At 51.5% G+C, this 19,586-nt stretch overlaps 1 protein-coding gene across 2 annotated transcripts in view; it reads left to right on the forward strand.

Annotated features, from left to right (window-relative positions):
- tmem184ba (transmembrane protein 184ba) overlaps positions 1-19,586 on the forward strand; it is a 39,292-nt gene that overhangs the window by 1,323 nt on the left and 18,383 nt on the right. For both annotated transcript variants that reach the window (XM_078430803.1, XM_078430802.1), the window contains exons 2-4: positions 8,227-8,466; positions 13,424-13,589; positions 17,770-17,860. In XM_078430803.1, coding sequence (XP_078286929.1) covers positions 8,227-8,466; positions 13,424-13,589; positions 17,770-17,860 — 497 coding nt within the window. The remainder of the gene's footprint in view (positions 1-8,226; positions 8,467-13,423; positions 13,590-17,769; positions 17,861-19,586) is intronic.

The raw sequence follows: 19,586 nt of genomic DNA on the forward strand, positions 1-19,586 counted from the left end.
TGACCTGCTGAGTTACTCCAATATTTTGTGTCTCTACATGGATAGGTTAGGTTTAGAGAGATATGGGCCAAACAAGGGCAGGTGGGACTAGCCCAGATGGGTCCTGTTGGTCGTTGTGGGCAAGTTAGGCTGGAGGGCCTATTTCCCCGCTGTGTAACTCTATGGGAAGGTCTTGGCATCACGTTCGCCACAGACATTGTGGGCCGAAGGGCCTGTTCTTGTGCTGTTCTGTGTAGAAATATCAGGTGAAAGTTGTGTGTTCATGTTCTGCCCTGCTCCAGTATTCAACAGGGACAGGTCACTGGAAGTTGCTGATGGAAAATTGCTCACAAACATTCCTCCATGTTATCGACGTGTTATAACAGGCCTATGCTTTAAATACTCGTGAGGACACTACACACCTGGGTAATGCAAACAAAAACACAATGAGCGGAGGCGCAAACGGTGGCTCGGCGGCAGAATTGCTGCCTCATAGCCCTTGCAGCGCCAGAGACCCGGGTTCAATCCTGACTACGGGCGCTGTCTGTACGAGTCTGTACGTTCCCCCCGTGACCGCGTGGGTTTCCTCCGGAATCTGCGGTTTCCTCCCACACTCCAAAGACGTACAGTTTTGTAAGTTAATGGGCTTGGTAAATGTAAAAATTGTCCCTAGTGGGTGTAGGATAGTCGCAGGTCGGCACGGACCCGGTGGGCCGAAGGGCCTGTTTCAGCGCTGTATCTCTAAACTAAACTCGGTTTCCTCCCACATTTAAAGACGTACAATTACTCGGCCCCCTGTAAATTGACCCTGGTGTGTAGGGAGTGGGTGAGAGAGTGGGGTAAAATCGAACTAATGTGATGGTCCGTGTGGATTCAGTTGGCCGAAGGGCCTGTTTTCACATTGTATCTTTGAACTAAACTAAATCCATGTACAAGACTGACCCCCCCCAATCTTTGCACATCCCCAATCCTTTCCACTCATCACTTTAATTTCTATTTCATGTATTTTGTGTTTTATGACTTGGCAGATAATTTCCCTCCTGGGACAATTAATTTCCCTCCAGATACAAAGTTCTGTCGTATCGTATCTTAGAAGTTGGAGTAAACTCAGTGGGTCCGGCAGCATCACACACTAGTGTACAGGGTGATCGCTGGCGTGAACCCGGTGGGCCGAAGGGCCTGTTTCCACGCTGTATCTCTAAACTAACAAAGGCCATGTACAAGTGCCGGCTGTCTGAGAACTGCTACTGCTCACATCTGCTGTTTGAGAAGATATGTCTCGGCATGTTGTTGAAGAGTGAGTGTGCGTGCGCGCGCGGTGTGCGTGCTTGTGTGTGCGTGCGCGCGCGTTGTGCGTGCTTGTGTGTTTGCGCGCGGGTTGTGCGTGCTTGTGTGTTTGTGCGCGCGTGTGTGCGTGCGAGCAAGTGTGTGTGCATGCGCGTGTGTGCGTGCGAGCAAAGTGTGTGCATGCGCGTGTGTGTGTGCAAGCAAGTGTGTGCATGTGTGCGCGTGCGTGCCTCTCGCCTTGGTCAAGTGGGACTGCCTAGTCACGTTGCCAGATAAATGCAGTAACGTTTGCCAGATAAATCGGCCTCTCTCTTCTACAACAAAAGGCACCCTGAGCGTTTGTTTTTGCAGACAGTCCTTTCCTGTCCTGTGTTGGGCTGCGTTTGCTTTTTCCGGTCGGGGAATTTACAAACCCCGCCGGTCCACTTCACTCCCTGACCCTGTCAGCAATCGGTCTCGCAGGAAGCCGGCGAGAGGTTGCTCAAGGAGATGGCGCCGTTTAGTACAAAACACGTTTGTACTGGCAGGCTGCCTGTCCGCCTTTGGGCTTTAAACAGGAAGGGTAGTGTTTGTAGAATTGGGGGCAGGGGGCTCTATGCGGGTCAGTCAGCACCTGTGGAGGGAAGGGATGGTCGACGTTTCGAGTTCGAGTCGAGTGGCCACATCAGGACGGCCTGACCCGCCGATGGAACCCGGGTCCCTGCCGCTGTAAAACAGCAACTACACCGCTGCGTCACTGTGCCACCCTGTCACAGAGTCACAGAGTGATACAGCGTGGAAACAGGCCCTTCGGCCCAACTTGCCCACACCGGCCAACATGTCCCAGCTACACTGGTCCCACCTGCCTGCGCTTGGTCCATATCCCTCCAAACCTGCCCCATCCATGTACCTGTCTAACTGTTTCTTAAACGTTGGGATAGTCCCTGCCTTAACTACCTCCTCTGGCAGCTCGTTCCACACACCCACCACCCTCTGTGTGAACAACATTACTCCTCACGCAGAGGGTGGTGGGTGTGTGGGACAAAGCCTCCAGATGAGGTAGTTGAGGCTGGGACTATCCCGACGTTCTCCAGCGATGCTGCCTGACCCGCTGAGTTGCTCCAGCACTTTGTGTCATTTAATGAAGTGAGGAATGCGTCTGAATCCGGGCGATCGACTGTGTTGATCGGAGTCGGTGTAACTCCTGGACCATAGGTGGAATTTCCATTCCGTGGCATCATCTATTTACCTTCTGGGCTTGCAAGGTTTACAGAGGGGTTGAGCAACATTTATTTGTTTGGAGAATGAATGTAATTGGAAAGGAATCTCCCGGAGCACAGATATGCTGGTTTACTTTAGTTTAGTTTAGAGATACAGGGCGGAAGCAGCCCTTCGGCCCACCGAGTCCGCGCCAGACCAGCGATCCCTGCACACTAGCACTATCATGCACACATACTAGGAGCCCGGCTCTCTGGCAGCAACGCCACCGCTGCGCCTTAATTTAGGTACGAGAGAGGTACAGTATGGAAACAGGCCCTTCGGCCCACAGGGTACATGCTAGCATCGATCATCTGGTGTGCACCCATTTTTGTACTACCCTCTACCACTACTATCTCCCCCTTCACCCTGGTCTTTCCCTCCCTCGTACACACACCTCTCCCGCAGGGAACGGTGAATGGAAAGGAATCTCTCAAAGCTCGGAGAAGCCCAAAAGCCGCAGTGTGCAGGAGAATGCAGTGAAGTGGGGCCAGGCTGGTTTAGTTTAGTTTAGAGATAAAGTGTGGAAACAGGCCCTCTGGCCCACTGAGTCTGCGCCGACCACGGGCCACCCATACACTAGTACTATACTGCACACTAGGGGCAATTTACAGAAGCCAACTAACCCACAAACCTGCACGTCTTTGGAACATGAGGGGAAACCGGAGCTCCCGGAGAATGCCCACGCAGGTGATGGGAGAACGTACAAACTCCGCACAGACAGCACCCGTGGTCAGGACGGAACCCGGGTCTCCGGCGCTGCAAGCGCTGTAAGGCAGCAACCCTACCGCTGCGCCACTGTGCCGACCCCGGTACTAATCACTGTTCACTGCTTGAGAGGTGTGTGTTAACGGGGGGGGGGGGGGGGAAGCCCAGGGTGTCGGGGGTGGGAGGATGGTAGTGGTAGAGGGCAGTAGAAAAATGAGTGCACACCAGATGATCGATGGCTCGCATGTACCCTGTGGGCCGAAGGGCATGTTTCCATACTGTATCCCTCTCTCTCTCGTACCTAAATTAAGGGTGGTGCAGCAGTAGAGTTGCTGCCTTACAGCGCTTTTAGCGCTAGAGACCCGGGTTAGATCCTGACCACGGGTGCTGTCTGTACGGAGTTTGCACGTTCTCCCCGTGACCTGCCTGGGTTTTCTTCCGAGATCTTCGCTTTCCTCCCACACTCCAAAGACGTGCAGGTTTGTAGGTTGATTGGCTTGGTGTAATTGTAAATTGTCCCTAGTGTGTGTAGGATAGTGTTAGTGCGCGGGGATCGCTGGGGCGGTGTGGACCCGGTGGGCCGAAGGGCCTGTTTCCGCGCTGTATCTCTAAAACTAAACTAAACTAAATTACACCTATGGATGGTGGAGATTCTGGAAAGAGACAAGGAATTGGGGCGCGGTGGTAAAATCTGAAATTGAACAACAATCTGCCAGTTCCTTGGTTACCATTTCACTGATTACCTTTTAATCCCAGATTAATTTAATTATGTGAATTTTAATTCCTCAGCTTGCCACAGTGGGATTTGAACCTGTGTCTCTGGATCAGTTCTCTGAAACTCTGGCTGATGGTCCCGTAACTTAACGACCACACCAGCGTGCCCGACTTTAGTTTTATTTCCGTCACAGTGAAGGGGTGTCTGGAGGAGGTCACTGTGATGGATGTTTGTGTTAAAATTGTGTGTCTTGTGTCTTTTACTCTGTGCTGTTGTGGCTGTGTGGCAAATGATTTTCGTTCAATTCTTTTTGAATGACAATAAAGGTAATTCAGATTCAGATTTCGTTTTAGAGATGCAGCGTGGAAACAGCCCCTTGGGTAGCTTTTGTTGCGTGCTAACAGTCAGCAGAAAGACAGTACATGATTACAATCGATCCACTTGCAGTGTGCAGATACGTGCTTGGTCAGGATGGAACCCGGGTCTCCGGCGCTGTAAGGCAGCAACTCTACCGCTGCGCCACCGTGCCGCATTTAAACGCTTCCATGGTTTATTTCCTCTGTCGTTTGGTCGGCACAGCAATCTGTGGTGTTCTTTCCCCTCCCCCCTCGCTGAATATCTGCCGAGGTGGCAGAGTGTCGGCCCGGCCTGGCGATGCGGAAGGTTTATCCAACCCTTTTGTAAGATTCACTCGGGCTGCTACTGAACGAGACCATCGTGTGTAGCAAGGAACTGCAGATGCTGGTTTTAAACCAAAGACAAGACACCAAAATATCTAAGAAGGAACTGCAGATGCTGGTTTAAACCAAAGACAAGACACCAAAATATCTAAGAAGGAACTGCAGATGCTGGTTTAAACCAAAGACAAGACACCAAAATATCTAAGAAGGAACTGCAGATGCTGGTTTAAACAAAGACAAGACACCAAAATGTCTAAGAAGGAACTGCAGATGCTGGTTTAAACCAAAGACAGACACAAAAAGCTGGAGTAACTCAGCGGGACAGGCAGCATCTCTTGGAGAGAAGGAACGGGTGACGTTTCGGGTCTGAAGAAGGGCCTCGACCCCAAAAAAGGTCACCCATTCCTTCTCTCCAGGAGATGCTGCCTGTCCCCGCTGAGTTACTTCAGCTTTCTGTGTCTACCCTGACCTCATCGTGCACTGCCTGCCCGCCCCTCCCCCCCCCCCCCCCCGCTCTCTGAAACCGTTGATCTTCTGCAGCTAAAGGGATCAAGTCATGTCCTGTCACTTTGTGCCACCAAGGAGTTTGCCTGTAATCTGCGGGGCTGTGGGGGGAAGAGAGTGTCGTGAGCTGAACTAGATTATTGTAGGAAGGAACTGCAGATGCTGGTTTAAAATCGAAGACAGACACAAAATGCTGCAGTAACTTACTGGGCTATGAAAAAACACTACAGCCTCCAAATAAGCTCTGAACTACATAGGCTTGGGGGCATTAGTTTTGTCTTTTTGCATTATTATTTGTTTTTTTAATGTGTGTGTGTGTGTACACACATAACACACCTATCTACATATATACATGTATATGTATGTATGATAGGCACAAAATGCTGGTGTAACTCAGCGGGACACACAGCATCTCTGGAGAGAAGGAATGGGTGACGTTTCAGGACGAAAACCCTTCTTCAGGCCCGAAACGTCACCTATTCCTTTTCGCCAGAGATGCTGTCTGTTACTGCAAGCCTTTTGTGTCTGTCTTCGATTTTAAACCAGCATCTGCAGTTCCTTCCTGTACTTTTTACAATATGGGTCACGTGAAGGCAGATGGGACATCGTGTCCGGCAGGGACATTGTGGGCCGAATGGCCTGTTGCTGCGTCGTGCTGTTCCATGCTCAGGAGTGCAGCTAGCTTGTGATACCTGTGCCGGACTGTTTTGGAGAGCAAGCACTTTCTCCAGAGACCCGGCCAATATTTTCCCCTCAACGATCAACTCACCTGTTTTGATCGTGTTGCTGTTTGCACGGATTGTTGTGAGCTAGATTTACATTAGCAGCTACATTTCCTTTATTAGAACTCAGCTGCAAACCTCTTGGGACCACTCTCCCTCTTCCTCCCCTCTCCCATCAGGCAAGAAACATAGAAAATAGATGCAGGAGTAGGCCATTCAGCCCTTCGAGCCGGCACCGCCATTCAATATGATCATGGCTGATCATCCAAATTCAGTACCCAGTTAGACAATAGACAATAAACAATAGGTGCAGGAGTAGGCCATTCGGCCCTTCGAGCCAGCACCGCCATTCAATGTGATCATGGCTGATCATTCTCAATCAGTACCCCCGTTCCTGCCTTCTCCCCATACACCCCCTGACTCCACTATCCTTAAGAGCTCTATCTAGCTCTCTCTTGAATGTATTCAGAGAATTGGCCTCCACTGCCCTCTGAGGCAGAGAATTCCACAGGTTCACAACTCTCGTGGGTGAAAAGTTTTTCCTCATCTCAGTCTTCAGTGTGTGTGAAAACACACACCTCCAGATTCAGGGACAGTTTCTCCCAACTGTTATCAGGCAACTGAACCATCTATCAACGACCAGCCTTCACCAAATAGAGAGTGTTCTGACCTCCCGTCTACCACCCTAGAAACCTTCGGACTATCTGTAATCAGACTTTACTGGGCTTTTACCTTGCACTGAAACGTTATTCCCCATATCATGTGCCTGAACACGGCAGACGGCTCGATTGTAATCATGTGTAGTCTTCCCGTTGACTGGTTAGCACGCCACAAAAGACTTTTACTGAACCTCTGTACACGTGACAATAACGAAACTAAGGTGACGTTTATTGGAGAGGAGCGCCCAGAGAAAAACCATATGGTCGCAGGGAGAACATGCGAACTCCCACACAGACAGCGCCTGAGGTCAGGAGCGGCACAGTGGCACAACAGTGGCGTCACTGCCTCACAGAGCCAGAGACCCGGGTTCGATCCTGACCATGGGCGTTGTCTGTACGGAGTTTGTATGTTCTTGCGATCGTGTGGGTTTTCTCCGGGTGCTCTGGTTTCCTCCCGCACTACTCCAAAGAGGCACTGGTTTGTAGGTTAATTAGCTTTGGTAAGTTGTAAAATTGTTCCTAGTGTGTGTAGGTTAGTGTGCGGGAGGATCGCTGGTCGGCGTGGACTCGGTTGGGCTGAAGGGCCTGTTTCTGAGCTGTATCACTAAAGTCAGGATCGAACTCTGGTCTCTGGTAGAACTCTGAGGCAGCAGTTCTACCAGTTTAGTTTAGAGACACAGTGTGGAAACAGGCTCTTCGGCCCACCGAGTCCGCACCGACCAGCGATCCCTGCACACTAACACTATCCCACACACACTAGGGACTTCCTGACCGCGGGGAGAAGACGGCAGGGGGAAGAGAAAATACATTCTGGCCTTCCATCATCACAGTGGAGGAGGTGACTGGAGGAGACTCACTGTGATGGATGTTTCTTTTTTTTTGTTTTGTGTCGGTTTGTGGTTGTGTGTGTAATTGCTTATTTTATTGCTCTTATTGTTGGACTGTGGGTAACGAAATCTCGTCCAAAAGACGTGTTTGTTTTGGATGACAATCAAGGTGATTCTGATTCTGATTAACCTACAAAGCTGAACGTCTATGGAGTGTGGAAGGAGACCGGAGCACCCGGAGAAACCCCACGCAGGTCACGGGGAGAACGTACAAACTCCGTACAGACAGCGCCCGTTGGTCGGGATGGAACCAGGGTCTCTGGCGCCGTGAGGCCAGCGACTCTGCAGCTGCGCCACCGTGCTGAGCTCCTCCAGCACCTTGTGTTTTGGACACCATGGTTTCGCCATTGATGCCTCCAACGGACCGTTTGGGCTTCCAGCAGAGAGTCCAAGTAGAAATGGCCTCAAGTAGAGGAAGAAGTGGTCCCAATCAGTAAAAGGTTACACGTGTACCAGCAGGGAGGTGAATGCTAACAATGGCAGTGAAAATCAGGGCGGTAATTAGCTGTGTAAATAAGTCGGCAACGTGACCTACATGGGTTTTCTCCTTCGAGATCTTCAGTTTCCTCCCACACTCCAAAGATGTGCAGGTTTGTAGGTTAATTGGCTTGGTGTAAATGTAAAATGTCCCCAGTGCGTGTAGATCAGTGTTAGTGCGCGGGGATCGCTGGTCGGCGCGGACCCAGTGGGGCCTGTCCTCTGCGCTGTATCTCTAAACTAAACTAAAGCTAAAAAACTCTGCCGGGCAGCAGCTCTACCGCTGTTGTGCCACTGTGTCGCCCATTCCTCTGCATTTACGTGTCGCCCGTATCCTTCTCTCTCCCCCCCCCCCCCCTCCCCCCCTGTCAGATGAACAGCGGGCCCCTCGACAACAACACGGCAGGACCTCCGCCGGCAACGGGCACCTTCTCCGCAGCCATGGTGGCCCCCGGGCCCAGCTCCAGCACCACCCTGGCCAGCCACCCCGGCGTCTCCTGGCTGCCCGACACACCCACACCGCTGGAAGAGCCCATTTTCCTGATGACCACCGCTGCCCAGGGCGTCTCGGGCTTCTTCGTGTGGACAGCGCTCCTGATTACCTGCCAACAGGTGAGAGAGACACACCACTTCACCCCAATTCCCACGAGACGCCTCTCAAACCTGGACAGAGTGGGACACGGAGGGGATGTTTCCATTTGTGGGAGAGTCCAGCAACCAGAGGCCACAGCCTCAGAACTAAAGGACGTACCTTTAGGAAGGAGATGAGGAGGAATTTCTTTAGCCAGAGGGTGGTCAATCTGTGGAATTCATGGCCAAGGAAGGCGGTGCAGGTCGTCAATGGATATTTTTACCGGTGGAGATTAACAGATTCTTGATTAGTGCGGGTGTCAGGGGTTACGGGGAGAAGGCAGGAGAATGGGGTTAGGAGGGAAAGATAGATCAGCCGTGGTTGAATGGCGGAGTAGACTTGATGGGCCGAATGGCCCTAATTCTGCTGCTGGAATTTCTGGGTTTATGAACTTCCAGGCCTGTGTTGTATCTTCTGTTTAATGCCTCACCGGAACTTGGACTGGGAATGGTTTAGATTTGGATTCGATTTGGGATTGGATTCGATTTGGGATTGAATTGGATTAGATTTGGGATTGGAAACTGAGATTGTTTTCTCTGGAATGTCTTGCATTGAGGGGAGACCCAGAAGTATATCATAGAAACATAGAAAATAGGTGCAGGAGTAGGCCATTTGGCCCTTCGAGCCAGCACCACTATTCAATATGATCATGGCTGATCATCCAAAATCAGTACCCCATTTCAGCTTTTTCCCCAAATCCCTTGATTCCCTCAGCCCTAAGAGCTAATTTTAACTCTCTTGAAAATATCCCAGCGCTGTCTCTCTCTGTGTCTTCGTCTTCTGTCTCTCTCTCTGTCTCTCCATCTCTCTCTCCGGTTCTCTCTCTTTCTCTCGCTCCATCTCGGTCTCTCCCTCTCTGTCTCTCCCTCACAGTCTCCTCTCTCTGTCTGTATCTCCCTCTCTGACTCCCTCCCTCTCTGACTCTCTTTCATTCTCTGTCTCTCTCCCTCTCTCTCCTCTCTCGTCTCTCCTCTCTCTCTCTCTCTCTCTCTTCTCTCTCTCTCTCTCTCTCTCTCTCTCTCTCTCTCTCTCTCTCTCTCTCTCTGTGTCTCTCTCTCTCTCTCTCTCTCTCTCTCTCTCTCTCTCTCTCTCTCTCTCTGTGTCTCTCCCTCCCCCCTCTCTCCCTCTCTGTCTCTTTCTCTCTCTCTGTCTCTTCTCTCTCTCTGTCTCTCCCTCTGTGTATCTCTGTCTCTCTCACTCTCTGTTTCTCTCTCCCGCTCCCTCTCACTCTCTCTGTCTCTCTCTCTCTCCTCTCTCTCTCTCTTCTCTCTCTCTCTCTCTGTCTCTGTGTCTCTCTCTCTCTCTCTCTGTCTCTGTCTCTCTCTCTCTCTCTCTCTCCTCTCTCTCTCTCTCTCTCTCTCTCTCTCTCTCTCTCTCTCTCTCTCTGTGTGTCTCTCTCTCTCTCTCTCTCTCTCTCTCTCTCTCTCTCTCTCTCTCTCTCTCTCTCTCTCTCTCTCTCTCTGTGTCTCTCTCTCTCTCTCTCTCTCTCTCTCTCTCTCTCTCTCTCTCTCTCTCTCTCTCTCTCTCTCTGTGTGTGTCTCTCCCCTCCCCCCTCTCTCCCTCTCCCTCTCTGTCTCTTTCTCTCTCTCTGTCTCTCCCTCTGTGTATCTCTGTCTCTCTCACTCTCTGTTTCTCTCTCCCGCTCCCTCTCACTCTCTCTCTGTCTCTCTCTTCCCCTCCCTCTCTCCCGGTGGCCAGGGCTTCTGGCTGACGTGCATGGAGCTGGTGGTTGCTGAGTGACGACACTCACACCAGTGAGATGTGGGGACGTGGTGCAGTGCTGTCTCCTGGTGAAGCCAGGCTCCCATGGCTCCAGTACAAGCCTTGCCTGTTGCTTCATTATCACGGACGCCGGACATGGTTAGCTGTGAGATCCCTTTCTGCACTCATCCCATAGTTTAGTTTAGAGATACAGCGCGGAAACAGTCCCTTCGGCCCACCGCGTCCGGACCGACCAGCGATCCCCGTACACTAACACTATCCTACACACACTAGGGACAATTTACTGAAGCCAGTTAACCTACAAACCTGCACGTCTTTGGAGTGTGGGAGAAGACCGAAGATCTCGGAGAAAACCGCGCAGGTCACGGGGAGAATGTGCAAACTCCGTAAAGGCAGCGCCCGTAGTCGGGATGGAACCCGGGTCCCTGGCGCTGTGAGGCAGCAACTCTACCGCTGCTCCAACATGCCACCCTTGTGTAGAATCACAGATGGCTCAATGATAATTTATTGTCACAGTGAAATGCTTTGCTTTGCATTCAACCCGGTAAAATCCTGCAGCAGACCTCACCTGGGCAGTACACAAGATCCTGACCTCAGCCGCTGTCTGTCTGTGTGTGTGGAGTTTGCACCGTTCTCCCTGTGACCGCGTGGGTATACTCCGGGTGCTCCGGTTCCCCTCCCACATCCCTAACACGTGCAGGTTTGTAGGTTAATTGCCCCTCTTGTAAATTGCTCCCTGGTGTGTAGGGAAGTGGACGAGAAAGTGGGACAACATAGAACTAGTGTGAACGGGTGATCGATGGTTGGCGTGGACTCGGTGGGCCTAATGACCTGCTTCCACGCTGTATCTCCAAAAATAAAACTATAAATCACCATCCCAAAGGTGCTGGATTATCAGAAATTTACTGCAGTCACCTCTTGGGACCATGTTCATTTTCCACACTAATGAAAATAAATTGGATGTCACTCGGATAAAGACTTTACGGTCGAGAAACACAAGAACAGGGCCGGCCTGGTGGCGCGGCGGTAGAGTTGCGGCCTTAACAGCGCCAGGGACCCGGGTTCGATCCTGACCACGGGTGCTGTCTGTACGGAGTTTGTACCTTCTCCCCGTGACCCGCGTGGGTTTTCTCCGAGATCTTCGGTTTCCTCCCACAGGAAACACGTTCCCGATGTTGGGGGGAGTCCAGAACCGGACGGTCACAGTTTAAGAATAAGGGGTAGGCCATTTAGGACTGAGATGAGGAAAAACTTTTTCACCCAGAGAGTTGTGAATCTGTGGAATTCTCTGCCACAGAAGGCAGTGGAGGCCGATTCTCTCTCAAGAGAGAGTTAGATTTAGCTCTTAGGGGTAATCAAGGGATATGGGGAGAAAGCAGGAACTGATTTTGGAGGATCAGCCATGATCATATTGACTGGCAGTGCTGGCTCGAAGGGCCGAATGGCCTACTCCTGCACCTATTTTCTATGTTTCTTACCTGATGGGAGAGGGGAGAAGAGGGAGAGTGATCCCAAGAGGTTTACAGCCAGTTCTAATAAAGGAAATGTAGCCTACTCCTGCACCTATTTTCTATGTTTCTATGTCACGCTCCAAAGATATATAGGTTTGTAGGTTAATTGCCTTGGTAAAATTGTTAATTTTTCTTTTGTGTGTGTGTAGGATAGTGTTAATGCTGGTTAGTGCGGACTCGGTGGGCCGAAGGGCCTGTTTCGGCGCTGTATCTCTAAACTAAACTAAAATATGCATTATTCCCCATCTAAATTGCAATGATGTTGTGGAATGGACCTTTGGAGAAGAGTTGAATGTGCACATGAACACATACAAGAATAATCCCAGAAATGAGAGGGTTAACCTATGATGAGCGTTTGTTGGCACTGGGCCTGCACTCGCTGGAGTTTAGAAGAATGAGGGGGGACCTCATTGAAACGTACAGAAGAGTGAAAGGCCTGGATAGAGTGGATGTGGAGAGGATGTTTCCACCAGTGGGAGAGTCTAGGACCAGAGGGCACAGCCTCAGAATTAAAGAACGTTCCTTTAGCAAGGAGATGAGGAGAAATTTCTTCAGTCGGAGGGTGGTGAATCTGTGGAATTCTTTGCCACAGAAGGCTGTGGAGGCCAAGTCAGTGGATATTTTTAAGGCAGAGATAGATAGATTCTTGATTAGTGCGGGTGTCAGGGGTTATGGGGAGAAGGCAGGAGAATGGGGTTAGGAGGGGAGAGAGAGATCAGCCATGATTGAATGGCGGAGTAGACTTGATGGGCCGAATGGCCTAATACTGCTGCTATCGCTTATGTTGTGTTAATTTTCAAACTGCCTTGATTGCACGAGGGACTGAGTGCAGAATTGTTCATGTCAGAGAGACGCGCAGTGCTGGAGTAACTCAGCGGATCAGACAGCATCTGTGGAGAGAAGGAATAGGTGACGTTTCGGGGGGGAGGGCCCTTTGGAACAGTTAGTGCGGGTGTACGCAAGTGTACGCCAGTTGAGTAATTCAGGAGGGTGTCTGTACATCCCGTGCTTTGCAACCCCCTCCCCCTTCTCTTACACCCACCTCCCTCAAAACCCACCCTCCCTCACACCCCCTCCCCCTCACACCCCCTCTCCCTCACACCCCCCTTCCCCTCACCCCCCCCTCCCCCTCACCCCCTTCCCCTCACCCCCCCTTCCCTCACCCCCCTTCCCCTCACCCCCCCTTCCCCTCACACCCCCCCTTCCCCTCACACCCCCTTCCCCTCACATCCCCCCTCCCTCACCCCCTCTTCCCCTCACATCCCCCTCCCCCTCACACCCCCCCTCCTTCACACCCCCCTTCCCCTCACACCCCCCCTTCCCCTCACATCCCCCCCTCCCCCACATCCCCTCCCTCACACCCCCCTCTTCCCCTGCACCCCTCCTCCCTTACTTCCCCCCACACCCACCCTCCCTCACACCCCCCCCTCCCTCACACCCCCCTCCCTCACACCCCCCCTCCCTCACACCCCCCCTCCATTACACCCCCCCTCCCTCATACCCCCCTCCACCACACCCCCCTCCCTCTCACTCCCCCTCACACCCCCCTCCCTCTCACCCTCCCCTCCCGTTGCACCCCCTCTTCCTTTCCTTCCCTCTCCCCCCCCAATTTGCACCCTTCCCTTCCCCCCCCCCAATTGCACCTGTCCCTCCCGCTGCCTTGCACCCCTGCCACCCCATGCACCGACGCTGCTTTCTCTTGCAGATCTACATGCACCTGCGCTGCTACAGTGTCCCTAACGAGCAGAGGCACATTGTGCGCATCCTCTTCATCGTCCCCATCTACGCCTTCGACTCCTGGCTCAGTCTGCTCTTCTTCACCAACGACCAGTACTACGTCTACTTCAACACAGTCCGGGACTGCTACGAGGGTACGTGGGGGCGCGGGGCGGGGCGGGGCCGGGCCGGGCGCGACACCTCGCCCTCCTGGCTGGCTTCTCCATCTGGCCAAATAGTCCAGAAGAGTCTCGCGTTCAAATCGCCAGAGACAACGACAACGTTTACCATGTGTAGCTGGGAAGGCCTTGACTTGAAATGTCACCTATCCCTTCTCTCCAGAGATGCTGCCTGACCCACTGAGTTACTCCAGCACTCTGTGAAACGTCACCTACCCACGTTCTCCAGAGATGCTGCTTGACCCGCTGAGTTACTCCAGCATTTTATGCTCTAACACAGAGTCCTACAGACAGAGCTCATAGAGACTCAATGTGCTGAAGGGCCTCCGACCACTTCCTGAGGTACTCCAGCATGAATCCAGCAGCATTTTGTGTCTATCTTCGGTTCAAACCAGCATCTGCAGTTCCTTCCTGTGCACGAACGAATGGAATACTTCATTGTCACATTGTCACATGTCACAAGTCACAGTGAAATACTTTGCTTGTATACCCAACGTATGCAAATAGTCACCACATAAAGGGCGCTGACAAGGTTACAAAGTATACGCGCCAGGTCCCCTTTGTGCTACCCCCCCCCCCCCATCCCCTTTGTTCCCCCCCTCTCACGGCAGTCCCCCCACGTCAAGTCCTCCATTGTTCATTTTATGTCCATCTTCGTACAAAGTTCAGTAAATTGTCTCTGTGCGTAGACCAGTCATGAGCTGACTTAAAAAGCTTGGCTGCCTTTGAGCGTCTGACAGATATTTGTGGCCATCTCCCCTGCACGTATCTTCTCCCGTGCACGTAAGGAAACCTGGATGGGTTCCCCTCCAATGACAGAGGCTGAGGGGAGACCTGATGGAGGTACGTCAGGGTGGGTGGGGAGAACCTGCTTCCCAGAGTGGGAAGTGTCAAGGACAGAGAGGGCAGAGTTTTAAGATGAAAGGAGCAGAGTTTAAAGATGTCGGGCGGCACGGCGGCGCGGCGGGTAGAGCTGCTGCCTCACAGCCCCCGTGACCCGGGTTCAATCCCGACTACGGGCGCTGTCTGTACGGAGTTTGCACGTTCTCCCCGTGACCTGCGTGGGATTTCCCCGGTTTCCTCCCACCTCCAAGCTGTGCAGGTTGGTAGGTCAATTGGCTCCTGTAAATTGCCCCTGGGTATGTGGGATAGAACGAGTGTACAGGCTGATCACTGATCGGCAGCATCTCTGCAGAGAAGGGAGGGGTGGGTCGGGACCCTTCTTCAGGCCCCTTGTGTTCAGCGGCCAGACCTGTTGAGCGACAGCAGATGGTGGTAATTGTGCCCGTCGTCATGTTGGTTTTTCTCAGGGGCCTGCGGGCAGAGTTTGATGTTTGTTCAAAAGGCCGCTGCTTAGCAATGCGCTCAGCTTCATCTGGAGTGGCACGGCATCTGCTCCGGTTGCCTGGGTGATGGCAAAGGCATGCGTCAGTACTGGTGGGAGTTATCCAGGACAGTGTGTTCGAAGAGTAATTACAAAGTCGTAGTGAAACGCTGTTAAATGTTATTCTTTTCAAAATAATCTGCACGGTGGCGCAGCGGCAGAGTTGCTGCCTTGCAGCGCTTGCAAGACCCGGGTTCGATCCTGACTACGGGTGCCTCTGTACGGAGTTTGTACGTTCTCCCCCGTGACCTGCGTGGGTTTTCTCCGAGATCTCCGGTTTCCTCCCACACTCCAAAGACGTACAGGTTTGTAGGTTAATTTGGCTTTGGTTAAAATATTGCAAATTGTCCCTAGTGTGTGTGTGTGTGTGTGTAGGGCAGTATTTAGTGTACGGGGATAGCTGGTCGGTGCGGACACGGTGGGCCGAGGTGCCCGTTTCCGCGCTGTATCTCTAAACTAAACGATCTCAGTGTCATGATCTTGAAACTTGCTCCGTGCACAATTAGCGCCCGCACTTCCCAGACCATGACAGTGGTTGGAATGTGTTTTGGAGCTTCCCATGTTTGGGAAGAGAGTGACAGAATTCCATGTCATAAGCATGGAACATAGAACAGTACAGCACAGGAACAGACCCTTCGGCCCACAGTGACTGTGCCAAACATGATGTCAAGTTAAACCAATCCCCTCTGCCTCCACATGATGCACATCCCCCATTCCCTGCATATCCATGTGCCTATAAAAGCCTCTTAAACGCCTCTTATCGTATCTGCCTCCACCACCACCCCTGGCAGTGTGTTCCAGGCACCCACCACCCTCTGTGTAAAGTCAAAAACTTACCCCACACATCTCTTTTAAACTTTCCCCCCCACCTCTCAACTCTATTGGCTAGTGGAATCAAGGGATATGGGGAGAAGGCAGGCACGGGTTACTGATTGTGGACGATCAGCCATGATCACAATGAATGGCGGTGCTGGCTCGAAGGACCGAATGGCCTCCTCCTGCACCTATTTTCTATGTTTCTAAAACTATGCCCTCCCGTCCTTGACATTTCCACCCCAGGAGGGAAAGATGTCCAGTCGAGCCTATCTATGCTTCTCATAATTTTACGTACTTCTATCAGGTTTCTCTTCGACCTCTGACGTTCCAGAGAAAACGCACCGAGATTGTCCAACCTCTCCTTCTAGCTAATAGCCTCCAATCCAAATGTCAGAGGTGTAGCCCGGACGTACCAAATAACTTGGGAGGAACTGAGATGAGCTGTGTGCTCAGTTTTATACCAATGAATAATTTATTAAAGCGGTGAATGTACGACTATTGCCCAACACATGTGGGTTTACTAATTTATAATTGATTAATATTTTATGCATTGTTTATGTCCCTGGAACAAACACCAGTTTGTTTAGTTTAGAGATACAGCGCGGAAACACGCCCTTCGGCCCACCGAGTCCGCGCCCACCAGCGATCCCCGCACACTAACACTATCCTACACCCACTAGGGGACAATTTACACTTGTAGCAAGCCAATTAACCCACAAACCCGCACGTCTTTGGAGTGTGGGAAGGAACCAAAGATCTCAGAGAAAACACACGGGGAGAATGTAGAAACTCTGTACAGACAGCGCCGGTAGTCGGGATGGAACCCGTGTCTCTGGCGCTGCAAGCGCTGTAGGGCAGCAACTCTACCGCCACGCCCTATTCCTCACAGGTCTCTGGCCTGTTGCTCATCCAGCAGAAGGCCTGTGTTATTTTTGGTTGCCGCATTCCAGCTTGTAGGAAAAATAAAGCCGGATTTAGAAACTCGCTTCATCCAGAAAAAGGAATGTTTCTGTTTATTTTCTCCCCCCTGCTTCCCACCCTTTCTCCTCCTCTGAAATTTGTTTTTTTTTAAAATATACGTTGGGGCTTGGGGAGAGACGAGATCATTTCCCTTAAGGAAAAGAGACACAGATTGGGGAGCCAGTCAGAACCTTTCTCCTGCAGGGTAGACATGGCAGCGACAGGGAGGGGTTTGATTGGGGTGGCACGGCGGCCCAGCGGTAGAGTTGCTGCCTCACAGCGCCAGAGACCCGGGGTCATTCCTGACGACGGGTACTGTCCATGCGGAGTCAATTAACCGATGATTTTGGGATGTGGGAGGATATCAGAGAATCCAGACGAAACAACACGCTGTCGCGGGGAGAACGTGCAAACTCCACACAGGCAACACCCGAGGTCAGGGTCTCTGGCGCAACTCTACCGCTGCGCCACTGATGCAGGATTGTTCATCCTGGGATAAGATTTCTCTGGAACTTGACCTTGTATCCTCTTGTACACTGTGTACATATTAGAGAAATATTCGGCAACTTTTTAGTTTACTTTAGTTTAGTGATACAGCGCGGAAACGGGTCCTTCGGCCCACCGAGCCCGCACCGACCAGCGATCCCCGCACACTAACACTATCCTACACCCACCAGGAACAATTCACACTTATACCAAGTGTACAAACCCAAGCCAATTAACCTACAAACCTGTACGTCTTTGGAGTGTGGGAGGAAACCGGAGCACCCGGAGAAAACCCACGGGGAGAACGTATAAACTCTGTACAGACAGCACCCGTAGTCGGGATGGAACCCGGGTCTCTGGCGCTGTGAGGCAGCAACTCTACCGCTGCGCCACCGTGCCGCCCTTTCCAACCTCTCCCTGTAGCTGAAACCTTCTAATCCAGTCATGGTACTAGTGATGGATGGGCAATGGGGCAGTGCTGGTCCATCACTAATTTGCTTTCTCTTGCAGCTTTCGTGATCTACAACTTCCTGAGCCTGTGCTATGAATACCTCGGCGGTGAGAGTGCGATCATGTCGGAGATTCGCGGCAAGTCCATTGAGTGAGTCGATCGCCAAGTCTAGTGTTACCTATATATGAAAACTCACGTTTGTTTGTTTGTTTGTTCCTGAACTACAGCCGAAACGGTACACGATAGCGCGACAGTTTTAGGCCCACCTTACTCACCATCGTCCCTTTGGTGCTAATGAAAGAAGATTCATTGAAATCGGTGTTATATTTTTTAAGTTATTCACATTTTAAAGATTAAATCTATCTCTTAGGGAGGGAGGGGGAGGAGGGAGGAAAAGGGGGGTTGAGGGAGGGGAGTGGAGGGGAGGGGGAAGGGCGCCAATGCAGGAGAGGTTTGGGCCCAACGGGTCATCTTGGTCTAGTTCTTGTTCAAACCAGGATCTGCCGGTGCTGGTTTACAAAAGAAGACACAGAGTGCTGGAGTAACTCAGCAGGTCAGGCCGAGTCCTTGGAGAACATGGATAGGAGGTGATGTAGACACAAAAAGGCTGGAGTAACTCAGCGGGTCAGACAGCATCTCTGGAGAAAAGGAATAGGTGATGTTTCGGTTCGAGACCCTTCTTCAGAACTGAAACGTCGCCTGTTCCTTTTTTCTCCAGAGATGCTGCCCGTCCCGCTGAGTTACTCCAGCTTTTTGTGTCTATCTTCGGTTTAAACCAGCGTCTGCAGTTCCTTCCTACTCATGGAGAGGTAGGTGATGCTTTGGGTCGGATCCATCTTCAGACTGCTTTGTGAAGAAGGGTCCCGACTCGAAACGTCAACTAACCACGTTCTTCAGGGATGCTGACTGACCTGCTGAGTTACTCCAGCACTTTGTGTCGTAAGTTAATAGGTTGTCGAAGCAGAATTAGGTTACGCAGCTCATCAAGTCTACTCCGCCATTCAATCATGACTGGTCTATCTCTCCCTCCCAACCACATTCTCCTGCCTTCTCCCCGTAACCACCGACACACTTACTAATCAAGAATCTATCTATCTCCGGCTTTAAACTATCCACTGACTTGGCCTTCACAACCGTCTGTGGTAATGAACTCCACAGATTCACCACCCTCTGACTACAGAAATTTCTCCTCGTCTCCTTCCTAAAGGAACGTCCTTTTATTCTGAGGCTGTGCCCTCTGGTCCGAGACTCTCCCACTAATGGAAACATCCTCTCCACATCCACTCTATCCAGGCCTTTCACTATTCGGTAAGTTTCAATGAGGTCCCCCTTGTAAATGGCTAAAGTAAAACAGTCCAAGTTGCATCTCAGTTGTGAGTGTCCTTGTGGAGAGAGACCACGCACATCCTGTGGGGGGGAGCTTCTACTTGGTTGGATTTCTTTGGGTTTTCATTTAGAAACATAGAAAATAGGTGCAGGAGGAGGCCATTTGGCCCTTCGAGCCAGAACCACCATTCATTGTGATCATGGCTGATCATCCACAATCAGTAACCCGTGCCTGTCTTCTCCCCATATCCCTTAAATCCACTAGCCCCTAGAGCTCTATCTAACTCTCTTTTAAATTCATCCAGTGATTTGGCCTCCACTGCCTTCTGTGGCAGAGAATTCCACAAATTCACAACTCTCTGGGTGAAAAAGCTTTTTCTCGCCTCAGTTTTAAATGGCCTCCCCTTTATTCTTAGACTGTGTGGCCCCTGGTTCTGGACTCCCCCAACATTGGGAACATTTTTCCTGCATCTACCTTGTCCAGTCCTTTCGTAATTTTACACGTCTCTATAAGGTCCCCTCTCATCCTTCTAAACTCCAGTGAATAAAC

This window comes from Rhinoraja longicauda, chromosome 40, assembly GCF_053455715.1.
Source record: "Rhinoraja longicauda isolate Sanriku21f chromosome 40, sRhiLon1.1, whole genome shotgun sequence".
NCBI lineage: Eukaryota > Metazoa > Chordata > Chondrichthyes > Rajiformes > Arhynchobatidae > Rhinoraja > Rhinoraja longicauda.